The sequence below is a fragment of the Pelophylax lessonae genome (assembly GCF_965119305.1).
Source record: "Pelophylax lessonae genome assembly, chromosome: 9".
Lineage (NCBI taxonomy): Eukaryota > Metazoa > Chordata > Amphibia > Anura > Ranidae > Pelophylax > Pelophylax lessonae.
Window position 1 is genome coordinate 116185051 of NC_138776.1, and position 15951 is coordinate 116201001.

At 47.7% G+C, this 15951-nt stretch overlaps 1 protein-coding gene across 1 annotated transcript in view; it reads left to right on the forward strand.

Moving 5' to 3' along the window:
• Window positions 1–524: 524 nt before the first annotated feature.
• ASAH2 (N-acylsphingosine amidohydrolase 2) overlaps window positions 525–15951 on the forward strand; it is a gene marked incomplete at its 5' end in the record, with an annotated part of 147217 nt that continues 131790 nt past the window's right edge. Inside the window, one exon of the mRNA XM_082268888.1 lies at window positions 525–681. Coding sequence (XP_082125014.1) covers window positions 525–681 — 157 coding nt within the window. The remainder of the gene's footprint in view (window positions 682–15951) is intronic.

Genomic DNA, 15951 nt, shown 5'->3' on the forward strand with positions numbered 1-15951 from the left:
CCTAGCAATTTTTCCTTTTTAAAATGAACTTTTCTCCCTTCACCTTCCAGTATGGCAACACATGAGAGATGAGAGTTTCCACTCTACAGGAAATGCAATCAGTTTACAGTCCCCTTGTCCCTCAGTATTGATTGTGTTTTTCCCACAGCGAAACATTTGTTTTTTTTTCTCTGACCAGAAGGCATAGAGAGTCAGATGCTACTCCTGTGAGGTAGGTTCATGAACGCCGGTGAGGGCCCCACTCTACCTGCACGCTTTTTGGGCTTCTCACAGGTCGCCTCTTGTGGCACAGGCAAGTCGGTCCCTCCGCTTGTTGCCCCACTCAGCAGCTCGGGTCTCCTCCTGCCCTCCCCTGCAAACAGTGGACGCCATGCTGTGAAGGAACGCTTGCATAACATCAGCAGCAATGAGCGAGGACTCAGTGCGCTCCAAGCCTTGTTCTAAAATCAGAACTTCCTGTATGAACAGGGACGAGGCCAGGCATGCACAGCGAGACCCGGGAGTGGGTGTAAGGCACCAAGGAGATGCTGGACCCGCATTGCGGCAGGAAAGTAACAGGTTCTTCAGCTACCAAGAGCCAGAAGGCTGCTAAGAGTGTGAACTCCGTCTGGACCCATCTCATAGAGAAGGAGGATGGAAAGACTGCACTGTTGGCTGCTGGCAACCGCAAATCGGGGCCAGGTAAGTGCCTTTTCTGAGGTGAGTTCAGAAAATGGCAGAATGCCTTCGGCCCCTTTCACACCGGCTTTCTGATCCGGTCTGCCTGTCAGTTTTTTTCAGGCGGACCTGATCGGATGCTCCATGCACCTCTATGGAGCAGCGGATGTCGGCGGAGACATCTCCGCTGACACCCCCTGCAATCCGATCCTGTGTGTGAAATCCGGATGGATGGAAACCCTATTTTCCATTCTGTCTGGAGGATAAGATCGGATGAAAAGGAACAGGGGGTCCGTTTTCATCCGATCTCCCATAGAGGAGAGCGGGGCTCTGACAGCTCTGTCTCTGCAAAGTAAGCAGAGACGGAGCTGTCATCCGCCTGCTCAGCGGGGATTGGTGGATCGATTCCCACTGAGCAAAACTCAGTCTTACGGGCGCACTGCCCGTGTGAAAGGGTGGCACACCAGAGGGTGTGTGTGTGCTGGTGCTGCATGGTGAAGCACACAGTCTAAATTTTCAGCTCCCCAGTCAGGACAGCAACTTGGGAAGGGGTGAGTTTGGCTTCTATCCTCCTCATGTAACTTTGAGGATTGGAAGGCAAGCCCTGTGGCTGTGGTAAAGGGGAAAAACAACAGTGGTGAGTACTTCCCTTTGCCTTGGGAGCTTAGGAGCAGTGTCCCTTATAGCAGCCAGATGGTTTCTTGGGCTTTGATATAGCACTCCCTCCCTTGATAAAGGTGCTACTATCCTTTCCCTTAGGCCTGGGAACAAATAACCCAGAAGCTTCAGCTAGACCAATGTCCACAGCTTCCTTTTAACTCAGGAGAGGCTGTAGTTTTTGCAACATTAAGTTGCCAGTCTCTTACTTTTAACCCTAATATGCATCAATAAGGGTAACTCTAATGAAGGGGTGACACCTGTTAGACACAAGAAGTCTCTTACAGGCAATTTCTGCCACTAAACAAGTTAGACATTCCTAAAGGGTTAATCGAAAGGGATGTAAGGTGGTCTGCAGAAACCTGGAGAATCCATGAGTAATACCAGATTTTTTCCTGGTTAGCACAGCACACCAGATTATCGGAATATTTTGCGCCAGCTGCTATGATTCTGGCACATATCTCTTAGATGGTTCATTTAGAGTCTTCTTGCTCTTTAAAGCCCACCTCCTAAGTTTTTCAACATATGGTGGAGAGACACAGTAAGGAGGTACCCTTGGGGAAAATTTTCTTCTTACGAGGATGCTTGCAATGTATAGCATCTTAACAAGCTCCAATCTATTATTTCCTCCTTACATTGCTGTTAGATCGGTTGGTGTGTAAGAGTTAATTGGGACCTCTGGTGGTTTGGGCTACTGCCCATCCCTCGATGAACTAGAAACATAATATGTTTTTATGCAACCCTGATTGATGGTCTACATGTCTGTCAGTTCTTCATGTATTGTGTTGGATTAGAGGTCTCCATCCCTCCACATACTGTGACTTGTACCTCAGCCATTATGGGAATTCTCCTATTTGGCTCTTTTTAAATGCAACTATTTTTCAAAATAAATTAGACACCTGATTTCTACACCTGTCTGCTTCATCAATTTCTGACCAGCTTTACTCACAGCCTCACTTTGTTTTTAGGTGTTTTGGTCCTTTGACGAACACCATATTGTGTGACAGGGTTGTATTGATTATCTGCATAGTCCCCAATTTTTTGTTTCTGTATAGCCCCATGCTAGGCCTCACCACGACAGAGCCCCAATGGACAGGGGGCTGGCCCGCGAGTGAAATACCTCGCCAGGATGCACATGACCTGGTTCGGCCTGAGTCGCAGCATGACCCTTGGCCTTCAGCACCCCCACCCTGAGTGGAGAGGTAGTCTGTATGGAGTGGTGCCCACCCAATTGTCATCTGTATGGTGAGTAGTGTCCCCACATAGCTCTTGCGGTCTCAGGGTGGACATGGGCCTGTCCTTGGGATGGTCAGACCCCCAGGTCCCCTTCCATTTCCCACAGCCCCTCTAACAGTCAAGGTGGTCTTTTGGCCCCAACCTACCCCCATGCCAACCCCCCCCCCCCTCCCGAGGTTAGGTAGGAGCTGGCTTTGCCACTTGCTCCAGTAAGGGGGGTGGATTGCACACGGGGTTCTTTTAGCAAGTTCCCGGCCCCCTGAGGGTTAGTGACTGGGGCAGGGATGACCTTTGGGCTCCCTGTGGTGGTTATAGGCATGAGGGGAGTGGATGTTTCTATATCCGCGGACCTGCACCTCACGTGTCTGGGTCAGACCGAAAATTTAGTCCGCCACTTTGCGGCCTACTCGCGGCTGCCCGGGTACCTGACCAAGCCAACCCAGTGCCTGACTGAGATGAGATGATCGAAGGACTCACAGGTGGGAAGATTACTGATTTTCCTCTATCCACTAAGGGCAAGTCACTGGGTAATAGATGGGGCCCTTCTTTTTCAGCACACAGGCGGCCCCTTTCGTGCCTTCGGTACGCAGGAGAAAGGACCAAAGCCATTTAGGTCATCTGGGGGTTCCAAGAGGATGTGGTCGGGTAAGCCGAGAACAGGCCCCCTCCAGATCTGCGGACAAATCTCAGCCTGCATGAAGTGACGCCCTTACCCGTATCTGGGGTGGGGGGACGTCTTCGTTTTCTGGCCGGAAACCAGGGACCTCCTTGATTCAGGACAAATGGGTCCACGAGCTGCTCTGATTGAGTTAGAAGATCGAATTCAGGTCCCGACTGTTGGACAGATTCTTCCCGTCCAATCTACGCCTATCTTCAGATCGGTTAAGGGATCTACAAGAGGCGCTACAAGATCTGCTGACGCAAAGGGTGATTGCGCCGGTTCCCTCTCGGGAACGCTTTCAAGGGTTTTATTCAAACCTGTTTACTGTTCCCAGGAAAGAAGGGGAAGTGCCTCCAATTCTGGACCTCAAGGCTCTGAATCGCTTTGTGTGGGTACAGAGGTTTAGAATGGAGTCCATTCTCATGGTAGTGGCGTTCCTACACCTGGGGGACTTTTTGGCCTCTATCGATATTGAGGACCCATATCTGCACATCCCTATTTACGCTGGACACCAGCGTTTTCTTGGCTTCAATGTAAGAGAGCAACATTATCAATTTGTGGCATTACCCTTTGGTCTCGGCTCCGCCCCCAGGGTCTTCCCCAACGTGTTGGCTCCGGTATTGGCATTACTGTGACAGTAGGGGATTGCGGTACTAGGGTACCTGGACGATCTCCTCTTTAGAACAGACTCCCACTCAGTTCTGGTGGGCGATCTGTCAATCACTGTACGGACTCTGCAAGAGTTCAGTTGGACCATCAATTTCAGAAAATCTGTTCTGGTCCCAGCCTCCAAAATGGTTTGTCTGGGAGTGACTCTGGACTCAGCTTCTGCAAGGGTGTTTCTTGCCCCAGAAAAGCTGCAAAAGTTACAGAGGGTGATTTGGTTGCTGTTATCCAGCACTCTGTCCTCTATTGCAGACTTCCATACGAGCTCTAGGCCTGATGGTGTCTACCTTCGGGGGGGTTCCATTTGCTCAGTTCCACACAAGACCTCTTCAAAGAGGTATTCTTGTCAAGTGGAACAAGGATCCAAAATCTTTGGACAATCTGATTCGGTTGAGTCAAAACGCAAGAAGTACTCTTCTTTGGTGGCTCCATTCCTTGGCCCCTGTCTGGCTGGGGGAGTATTTGAAAAGCGTTGTGTCTAGGGGACCTGGACTCTGAAAAGAGTCCAGACATCCGATCAATATTCTGGAACTATAGCGATAAAGCTTTGCTTTAGTCACTGGACCAATCGCCTACAGCAGTGGTCCTCAACCCTGGCCTACAGGACCCACTAACAGGCCAGATTTGCAAGATAACTGAAATGCATCCCAGGTGATATCATTTGCTGCTCAGTGATTGCAGTACTCTAGTCTGCATCTCCCCAAGGTAATACTTAAAATCTGGCCTGTTAGTGGGCCCTGAGGACCGGAGTTGAGGACCACTGGTCTACAGGGTTGTCCACTGTCCAGTTAGGATTCAGTCAGACAATGCCATGGCCATGGTTTACGTCAATTATCAAGGGGGCACCAAGAGTGTCCTGGAGGTCCGGGAGATGGCCGAGATCTTTAATATGGGCAGAAAATTTTGTTCCAGCCCTCTCCGCCATGCATATACCCGGAGTGGAGAACTGGCGGGCGGATTACTTGTCATTAGGTGTTGGATCAGGAGGAATGGTCCTTGCACCCGGAGGTGTTTCACCTGTTGTGTGTCCATTGGGGGAAACCCGATGTAGACCTGTTAGTTTCTCGGCTCAACGGGAAGGTACAGAGGTTTGTAGCCAGGTCTCGGGGTCCTCTGGCTGACGCCACAGACGCACTAGTGGCTGCTTGGGTTCAGTATAGGCTGATCTATGCATTTCCCCTGCTGAAACTTCTGCTGAGGCTTCTGCGCTGAATAGAGGTGGAAGGGCCTCCAGTCATTCTGGTGGCCCCAGACTGGCCTCGCCGGTCTTGGTATGCAGATCTGGTAGGGTTGGTCGCCGATGCTCCTTCGAGACTTCATCACAGGAAAGATCTGTTGTCTCAAGGGCCGATCTTCCATCCTGCTTTACAGTTGCTGGCTTTAACGGCGTGGCTGTTGAAAGCCAGGTATTGAAGGATAGGGGTCTTTCTGATGGCTAGAAATTCTACCTCCAGGAAGATTTATCATCGTACCTGGAAAGTGTACATCTCATGGTGTGAATCGATTAGGGTGCATCCATGCTCCTTTTCAGTGGCTAGGATATTGGCTTTCCTCCAAAGAGGGGTTGAGCAGCGGTTGGCCTTGGGTACTATTAAAGGTCAGGTGTCGGCTTTTGGCAGTGTTTTTTCAACACCCTTTAGCTACGCATTCTTTGTCTCCAACTTTTATCCAGGGAGTTCGTCATGTGGCTCCTCCAATACAGTCCCCGTTACCTCCGTGGGATCTTAACCGACCATATCAAGGTGGATCAGGCAGACGGTGGCACAGGCGTATTCACTTAAGGGTCAGGTTCCATCTTTCCCCTCGAAGGCGCATTCTGCTAGGGCACATAATGCCTCTTGGGCCTTTTCGCCATCAGGCGTCAGTAATACAATTTTGCAAGGCGGCAACTTGGTCGTCTGTGCACATCTTCAGATGCTTCTTTTGGCTGCAAGGTTTTACAAGCTGCTGTTTAAATAGCAATTGTTTTCTCTTTGAGGGTGTATGTTGTTTCTATATGAGCTTCAGTTGTTCCTGGTTGAGCTCCATGTTACCTGGTTGGCTAAGTTTAGCTTTTGGGGAATTATGTTCCTTCACTGCATTGTTTTCCCACCCCTCATGCAAATACTGCTTTGGGACGTCCCAATGGTTAAGAAGAATATGGAGCTGTGTCTGTCAATAAACGATAGCGAAAACTGGATTTTTGACTTACCGTAAAATCCTTTTCTCTGAAGTTCATTGACAGACGCAGCACCCGCCCTCTATTTCTGAGCGGGTTGGGTTTTTTTTACTTCTTACACTGCTTGCAACAAAACGTATTCCTATACCAGAGTGAGTGGGCGAATGCCTTCAGTGACTGCCCCATAGGTGTGGTAAAGTTTTTTTTCCTGCCTAGGGCAGCACAACCCAATGGTTAAGAGGAATATAGAGCTGCATCTGTCAATGAACTTCAGAGAAAAGGATTTTACGGTAAGCAACAAATCCAGTTTTTACCAAGCTCCCTTCCGCCTGATTTTATTGCATTTGCGGGCAGGTCTATAGGGAATGGATTATGGTTCCAGGCATCAGGTAGGACACCTGATCTGTACGGTATGGTTAAAAACATTCTCTTAGCAAGCACCTTTCCACTTAATTTTATTGCATTTGCGGGCAGGTGTATAGGGAGTTTCTGGTATATATACAGCATTTTCGCAACTGACATGCCAACATTCAGATGTGAGAGAAGTCCTAGGTTGGGGTACTTTGGGTACATACCTGTCCAGCTTTCTGAGGGTTATAACCTTCCCTTGATCTATTTCCCTTAAGTGGGCTTCCCTTTACCCATCACTTTGGGAAATAAATAAACAATAATTTAAAGGGGCCTGCAAGAGTTGTCTTTCAGGGAGCCTCTTTTGAATCATTCTCATGAAAAGAGTAGTGTTTAAGCCAGATCAGCTTTGTTGATCAAAGTAGTGTCTTTTTCACAGAACAAGTCTTGGATTAGTCCTTTTAGTGGTCCTAAGAAGTGGTACAGACATGATAGGCCACGATTGCTAGATAATTCAGACAGTCAATCTTGCTAACCTACTGATTTCTCAGGTTTTCTGATTTCATTTTTAAGTTCTCACTCCACATAGGTCCTGCATCCGAAGCAGAGAAGGCAGAGACTTCAGAGGGGCAAACCTGCTGATCAGTCTCTTGATCCAAGATTTCTTCATCACTCATAATGGAGTGGAGGTAAAACGCGCTGCAAGCCTGGTATTTTGCAGGAAGATCTTGCAGGCAGTGGTCCCACCCTAAGGTAGGCCTGTGGTTACTTTATTAACCTCTCGTGTTGCCGTCATGGAAGGTAAAGGGAGAAAACCGACCGTTAGACTTTCCGGTAACAGTGTTTCTATGAACCTTCCAGGACTGCAGGTCTAGTTCCCGCCCAGTTAAAAGGGTGAGGAAAGATTGTAAACAATAGGTGGTGAGTACCCAAATGAATGTATACCCCTTGTAAATCGTTTAGGAGAATTCCTTTTTCACAACTGAGGGACAAGGGGAAGGGTGGGACTGGAAGGTTCATAGAAACACTGTTACCGGTAGGTCTAACGGTTGTTTTTTTTTTTTTTTTCCCTTTTTTTGTTTTATTTCTGCAATCAAGTCTGTTTTAGTGAGAACTACAATCAACTGCTGGACTGGGTGACGCACTGGATAGCCTAGATCTTTACTGTCTCCCCAGTCTGGCCAACGAGCGCGTGCATACTGCAGTTCCGCGCTAGGCCGGCCGCGACATAGCCGCACTGGACGGGGGCTGGCCTGCGAGTGAAACACCTCGCAAAGACGCACATGACCTGGTCATGGCCTGAGTCGCAGCATACCTCTGGTCCGCAGCACCCCGCATTTGAAGATGGGGAGGTGATCTGCCTGGAGTGGTGCCCGCCATTCCCAAGGTTTGGTGAGTAGTGTTATTTATTCAGATAATTTGAAACTGACCTTAAGACCCCATTCAGACTAGCGCGACTTGTCAGGCGACTTGTCAACCTCAGAAGCCGCGGTCGGTCGCTTGCCATTGAGTAGTACAGGACCCGTTCTAATAGGTGCGACACAAGTCGCTCCGACTTAGAAAAAGGGTCCTGTACTACTTTGGGGCGACCTGGGAGCGACTTGCATAGACTTCCATTATGTGAAGTCCCTGCAAGTCGCCCCTCGAAGTCGGATCGCCTCAGTGTGAACCGGCTCTTAGACTATAGGGCATGAACATGGACTTTTTTTTTTTTCCTTGTTTAAATAGTTTTATTGAAAGATGAGGGTACAGGTATAGTACAGAATTGCAGTTCTGGAACAAACCAAACAAAAGGAATCCTAAACTAGGGTTAGGTCAGTAGGGATGCAACCCAAATGAGAGCAATATACCTTGACAAAGCTAGTCAGAAGTACAAATGATCCCTCTACTTGTTAGATTCAGCTGAGTGGACCGTTATTGTCACATCAAGTAGTTGTTAACCACTTGACTCCCTGGAAGACTTACCCCCCTTCATGACCAGGCCATTTTTTGCTATACGGCACTGTGTTATTTTAACTGACAATTGTGCGGTCATGTGACACTGTACACAAATGACATTTATGTCCTTTTTATCCCCACAAATAGAACTATAAGCAAAGAAAAAAAAAAGACAGACAATTGTGAAAAAAAAAAAAAAAAGACCGACAATTAGGAAAAAAAAAAAAGACTGACAAGTGTGAAAAAAATAATATTTTTTTAACCAATAAAAAAATCAAATTTCTTCATAAATTTAGGGCAATATGTAGAAGTTGAAGAAGTGATGAAACAATATGTAATTTGCTACATATTTTGTGGAAAAAAAAATCCCATTAGGCGTATTTCGATTGGTTTGCGCAAAAGATTTAGCATCTACAAACTATAGTATATTTAATAGAATTTCTTTAAATATATATAAGTAATGGTGGCGATCAGCGACTTCTAGGGGAACTACGATATGGCAGCAGATAATCTGAAACTTTGTTGGAACCAGTGACACTAACATGGTGATCAGTGCTAAAAATATGCACTGTCACTGTACCAATGACACTGTCTGGGAAGGGGTTAAACATCTAAGGGGATCAAAGAGTTAACAGTGTGCCTAACCAGTGTTTTTGCATTTATTTTCAGGTGCGTTTACTAAGGGATGTGCTGGATTTTATTCCCTTCTTTGCAGGGAAACAACATCTGGCAAATCCCTGATGACAGGATGGAGCTCTGCATTGTTTACATATGTTAAGCTCCATCCAGTGTGACTCCTCGTGGATCAGCAGGTGCCAGCAGTCATCCATTGGCCAGCACCTGCTGATCGGCTACTGCTTTGACTAATAAACGCACCCTACCCAGAAGTGCAGAATCACATGTATATATACGTGAATCTGCACAGAGCAGCTGCCCTGTAGCAGTAAAGCTGCTTATAGGATGGTCAACAACTGGTTAATGAAAGTTAAGGATATACAGTATACAAATAATGTATGGTTATAGTGGGTGCCACTAAAGCTGAAGGACGTGTGGAAATCATTAGAGAAACACATGGACTTAAAAAAGCTTTTCAAAGGGGAACGACTACAGAAAGGCACTTTTCCACTGCAAGTACCGGCTCGGCTCTACTCGGCCCTGCTTGGCCCGGTTTGCTTTTCTACTGCTGGTACCGCATGGTACGGTGTTGGAACGGTTCGGTACGGTACGGTATGGTTTGCTTTTCCACTAAAGTAGTACTAAAGTTAAGTGGGTGGGATTCTCTGACCAATCAGTGGCTAGTAGTGACTGCATGCAAAGGATTGTGGGATATGGTACCGGGTATGGTACCTGTTGGAACCACAATCGAGGTGGTACTGTTTTTGAGAGCCGTACCGTTCGGTTCCATGCAGTGGAAAAGTGCCGCCGTACCGTACCGTACTGAACCGTTCCTACACCGTACCATGCGGTACCAGCAGTGGAAAAGCACAAAAGCGAGCCGAACCGTTCGTTTCCATGCAGTGGAAAAGCACCATAAGTGACCAACAAATTGCTCTTAAGTCCCGGGTTACACTGGGGCGACCTGTGAGGCGACCTGGTCACCTCACAGGTCGCCGCAGGTTGCCTCCCATAGGGAAGCTGTGGACCCGTTCTAATAGGAGCGACACAAGTCGCTCCGACCTAGTAAAAGGGTCCGGAGCTTCTTTGGGGCGACCCGGAGGCGACCGCCATAGACTTCAATGTTATGAAGTCCGTGGCGGCCGCTCCGAGGTAGCGGCGCGCTGCTCGCACCGCGACCTCCGAGGTAGCGTCGCCCCATGTGAACGGGGGCTTACCTTGTGTGTGGAATATTGAAATCTTAAATATTTATATATACTTAATTGATCGCTATCAGATAACAATCAAATGTCCTAGGCTTTACAATTAATATTTTTATTACAGTAAGTGTTATCATTTTCTTTATTGAAAACTAGTCAAGCTGTTCAAATTCTTGTAGCACATAACAGTTGTGTACAAAACCATACAAAGCAATAACAAGATACAATGGGAGCGAGCCATACCTAGTCTCATTCCATTTGACCCTTTTTTTTCTTTTTAATTTTTTTTTTTTTTTGCTTTTATACTTATGACTAAAATATTTGGTGGCTTTGTGTCCTGCATCTGTTGAAGAAGTGATGAAACAAATAGTGATATTTTTAAACATACACAGATTACAGACACAGCTAAATAGGGAGCATCTGGCTTCAAGTATATACCGCCCTCTGCTGTTCAACCCCCAAAAAAGTTTTATTGAAGTTGAGACACATAATCCTAGTTGTGGCATAATATTTACTTCAAAACTACCTGAGGGCCCATTCACACTTATGCATGTTTGAGCTAAATTTGTCATGTGTCATGATGTGTTGCCATGCATTTTTTAACCTGCATTTTACATACATAAAAACATTTTTTTTAATGCATTTTCTGGTATATTGTGCACCTTGGGTTAAGCCTGTTTTTAGGCTCATGTGATAAATATAGGGCAGACAATAGAGAGCAAATAAATAGAAATTCCAGTTTGCAGGCAATCATATACTATCCCTGTGACCCTGCTGCAGAGCCACCTAAGGTCCCCCCATTTCATCCTGCGATAACAGATGAAGTTATCTATGCCTAAGAGTACATTAACCACTTCTGGACCGGATGGATTTTCCCCCTTAATGACAAGGCCATTTTTTGCGATTCAAGTAGTAAAAAGTATGGTTCTTGTGCTAACACAGATGGTAAAGATACACCTCAATGCAGCATACAGTATACTAAAGCTGGTGCTAAATAAAACAGCTGTTCAAGGTATTGTATAGGGGGTTGTAATGCACTTGAAGGTGTACTAAAACCAGTATAAATAAATCTGTATATGATTAAAAAAGCAAATCATATAAACATCCTATTCCAAATTGTAAATATAAAAATAATAAAGTGCTTGTGTGCTTCAAGTATAGGTGATATACGTAAACTTAATTTCCAATGCCACTGTGCATATCATAAATTGTCATCAATCCTTTTTATTAGATGAGGTGCCTTTATAGCAAATAAATATATAAGGTGCTTAATATATATAAAAAGCGCAGGTGCATCAATATAAGATCCTAGTATACAACGTGCTTTTACGAATCTATAAACCAATATGCTTCTTCCACTGTTAGATGCTAAAATTAGGCATCCCAAAAAATTATATAAAATAGTCCAATCAAACATAAAAAAGTCCAATCAATAAATTAAAGTATAAAGTGATCTGTAGTGCTTTCTATTTTCCTCCACCTTCCCCGTGTCTTGTGTGTCTTCAGTGCATACACCTCTAGGTGCCCAAAATGCTCATCTCACTCAGGTAAGTAATACGCCTGCATCACTTAACCAGTGGTGCCTCTGGTTTCTATTCCTCTCTGCTTTATTCGTCTCCCTCTGGGACGATCCCTTGACTCCTGAGTGGTATCCAGTACTTTCTCCTATGCCACTTTCTCTTTCTTATGGGTGCTTCCTATATCTTTCCCACTCGCGATTCTTTACTGCTCCTCTTTATCTTTACAGCTCATGTAAATGATAGGGGCCAACATAGTGTAGTCGTTCAAGATATTTATTACATTAAAAAAAATAGCCAACTCACATTTAAAATCACAATCTAGCGTTTGTTGCGGTCTGTTCCAGGTTCTCTGTTCCGTTCCGATACGTCACTTCCGGGTAATCCTACGCGTTACGTCACGAGGACACTTGACTTCCTCAGGGCATTATAATTCTGCTCTAATTCATCCCAAAGGTGTTCTATCAGGTTGAGGTCAGGACTCTGTTCAGGCCAGTCAATTTCCTCCACCCAATAAATTAGAGCTGAGACTGCGAACAAAGCTTTCCCGTCCAACATCCGTGCCTGACCTCATAAATGTGCTTCTGGAACATAGGCGGCTCTCTAATTAGGCAAATTAGGCGGTCGCCTAAGGCCTCGCACATACAGGGGCCTCACGGCCAGTGACGGAGCGACAACATTTAGAAGGGCGCAGTCAGGGAAATCTCCCAAGTTAAAGATTGCTTTAAATCCTCGGATATAAAAGTTGCAGCAGTGTGCTGCAGTCCTTTAACTGCAGCTGCCAGGTGGCTGTTGTCCGCTGACACTTACCCCGCCTTCTCTGCCTGGGGATTGGCTGTCTGATCATGTAATTCTAAGATGTGGAGGAATCGGTGGGTGTGTACCTGCATTAGTAGGAAGTGACTGCCCGGTCAGAGAGGGCCCCTGGGTGGCTAGGGGAAAAAGAGAGGGCCCCTGGGTGGCTATGGGAAAAGAAGAGGGCCCCTGGGTGGCTAGGGGAAAAGGAGAGGGCTCCTGTGTGGCTAGGGGAAGAGGAGAGGGCCCCTGAGTGGCTGAAGGAAAAGGAGAGGGTACCTGGGTGGCTAAGGGAGGTGAGGGCCCCTGGGTGGCTGAAGGAGAGGGCCACTGGGTGGCCTAGGGAGAAGGAAAGGGCCCCTGGGTGGCTGAGGGAGGAGGAGTGGGCCCCTGGGTGGCTGGTGGAGAAGGAGATGGCCCTGGGTGATTGGGGGGAGAAGGAGAGGGCCCCTGGGTGGCTGGTGGAGAAGGAGAGGGCCCCTGGGTGGCTTTGGGAGAAGGAGAGGGTCCCTGGGTGGCTGGTGGAGAAGGAGAGGGCCCATGGGTGGCTGTGGGAGAAGGAGAGGGCCCCTGGGTGGCTGGGGAAGAAGGAGAGGGCCCTTGGGTGGCTGCAGGAGAAGAAGATGGCCCCTGGATGGCTGGGGGAGAAGGAGAGAGCCCCTGAGTGGCTGGGGGAGAAGAGGGACCCTGGGTGGCTGGGGGAGAAGGAGATGGCCCCTGGGTAGCTGGGGAAGAAGGAGAGGGCCCCTGGGTGGCTGGGGAAGAAGGAGAGGGCGCCTGGGTGGCTGGAGGAGAAGGAGGAGAGGGCCCCTGGGTGGTTGAAGGAGAAGGAGATGGCCCCTGGATGGCTGGGGGAGAAGGAGAGGGTGCCTGGGTGGCTGGAGGAGAAGGAGGAGAGGGCCCCTGGGTGGTTGAAGGAGATGGCCCCTGGATGGCTGGGGGAGAAGGAGAGAGCCCCTGAGTGACTGGGGGAGAAGAGGGCCCCTGGGTGGCTGAGGGACAGGGTGAGGGCCCCTGGGTGGCTGGGGGAGAAGGAGAGGGCCCTTGGGTGGCTAGGGGAGAAGCAGATGGCCCATGGGTGGCTGGGGGAGAAGGAGAGGGACCCTGGGTGGCTGGGGGAGAAGGAGATGGCCCCTGGGTAGCTGGGGAAGAAGGAGAGGGCCCCTGGGTGGCTGGGGAAGAAGGAGAGGGCACCTGGGTGGCTGGAGGAGAAGGAGGAGAGGGCCCCTGGGTGGTTGAAGGAGAAGGAGATGGCCCCTGGATGGCTGGGGGAGAAGGAGAGGGTGCCTGGGTGGCTGGAGGAGAAGGAGGAGAGGGCCCCTGGGTGGTTGAAGGAGATGGCCCCTGGATGGCTGGGGGAGAAGGAGAGAGCCCCTGAGTGACTGGGGGAGAAGAGGGCCCCTGGGTGGCTGAGGGACAGGGTGAGGGCCCCTGGGTGGCTGGGGGAGAAGGAGAGGGCCCTTGGGTGGCTAGGGGAGAAGCAGATGGCCCATGGGTGGCTGGGGGAGAAGGAGAGGGCCCATGGGTGGCTGGGGGAGAAGGAGAGGGCCCCTGGGGGAGTAAGGAGTGTCTCAGGGAATCATGACCTATAGGGAAATGCTGGGGACTGCGATGTAAGAGCAGACATATATATATATATATATACATACCCGAAGTTTAATGATCTTTGATTAAAGAAGAATTGGTTAGAGAGAATTCTAGAAATTGTGAATTCATAGTACAAAGGTTAAGGCTCTTAATATATACAATTTATACAGTTAATTTTTATCGCTTTAATTATTTTTTTCATTATGGGCGTGAGTGGGGCCTCATGTCCAAGTTTTGCCTTAGGCCTCACAGAGCCTAGAGCCGCCTCTGTTCTGGAAGATTGGTCAAACATTGCCATAGACACACTCCTAAATCTTATGGACAACCTTCCCAGAAGAGTTAAAGATGTTATAGCTGCAAAGGGTGGGCCAACTCAATACTGAATCCTATGGGCTAAGGCTGGGGTGTCCTTAAAGTTCATGTGCGTGTAAAGGAAGGTGTCCCAATACTTTTGACAACATAGTGTATATACTGTGTGTGTGTGTATGTATGTGTATATATATATATATATATAACCACCAAATCATCTCATATGGACCCTGTTCGTGCATTGATGTGCAGTCATGCTGGAACAGGAAGGGCCATCCCCAAACTGTTCACACAAAGTTGGCAGCATGAAATTGTCCAAATGTCTTCGTATGCTGATGCCTTAACCACTTACCGCATACTAACGTACCCGTACGTCGGATGACTTTGCGGGGTTATACCGGGATGATGCCTCTAGCTAGACGCATCATCCCGGTACCGTGGTTTGAAGCCGACGGTCGGCGTTCCGCCGGTAACGACCGATGCGGCTCGGGAGCCCCGAGCACCCAGCCGGCACGTCCGCGGGCTGGATGGAGTCCCGATGAATGCCGGATCGGGTCTCTGATGACGTAACCCGGAGGCGGCGTCCATGACGTCACTTCCGGGTTACTGTGCTGCAAAAGGCGGCAGATTTGAAAAACGGCTGTATGCAAAAATGCCGTTTTCGGCGTTTTGCATACAGGGAAGTGTAGTGGAGGGGTCTAGGGTCTTTTAGACCCTCGATCCCTCCATAAAGTGTACCTGTCACTACATATTGGTGTCACAAGGGATATTTACATTGCTTGTGACAGCAATAAAAGTGATCAGATTTTTTTTTTTTTTTAATAGGAAAAAAAAAAAATTTTAGCCGCCCCGTCACCGTTAGCTCGCGCACAAAAAAAACGTATACGCAAGTCGAGCCGCGAATGAAATCGCTGTTGAAACCACACATGTGAGGTATCGCCGCGATCGCCAGAGTGTGGGCAATAATTTTAAAAAAGAGCTACACTCTAACTCTAAACTGGTAACCGTTAAATAAATTTAAAGCGTCGCAGATTGAGATCTCTATTGACTGTAGTTTGTCGCCATCCCACGGGGGGGCGCAATTTTAAACCGTAACATGTTGGGTATCTATTTACTCGGTGTGACATCATCTTTCACAATATACAAAAAAAAATGGGCTAACTTTACTGTTTAGTATTTTTTAAATGCAGTGAAATGTGATTTTTCAAATTTTTTCCAAAAAAATGGCGTTTTAAAGACCGCTGCGCAAATACCGCATGACAAAAAATTTTGCAATGACCACCATTTTATTCTCCAGAGTCTTTGCTAAAAAAATATATATAATGTTTGGGGGTTCTAAGTAGTTTTCTAGGAAAAAATACTGGTTTTAACTTGTAAACAAAAAGTGTCCGAAATAGGGCTGGGGCTTAAGTGGTTAAGAGTTCCCTTAACTGGAACTAAGGGGCCAAGACCAACCCATGAAAAAAAAAAACCCACACCATAATCCCCCCTCCACCAAATAATTTGGACCAGTGCACAAAGCAAAGTCCATAAAGACATAGATGAGTGAGTTTGGGGTGGAGGAACTTGACTGGCCTGCACAGAGTCCTGACCTCAACCCTATAAAAC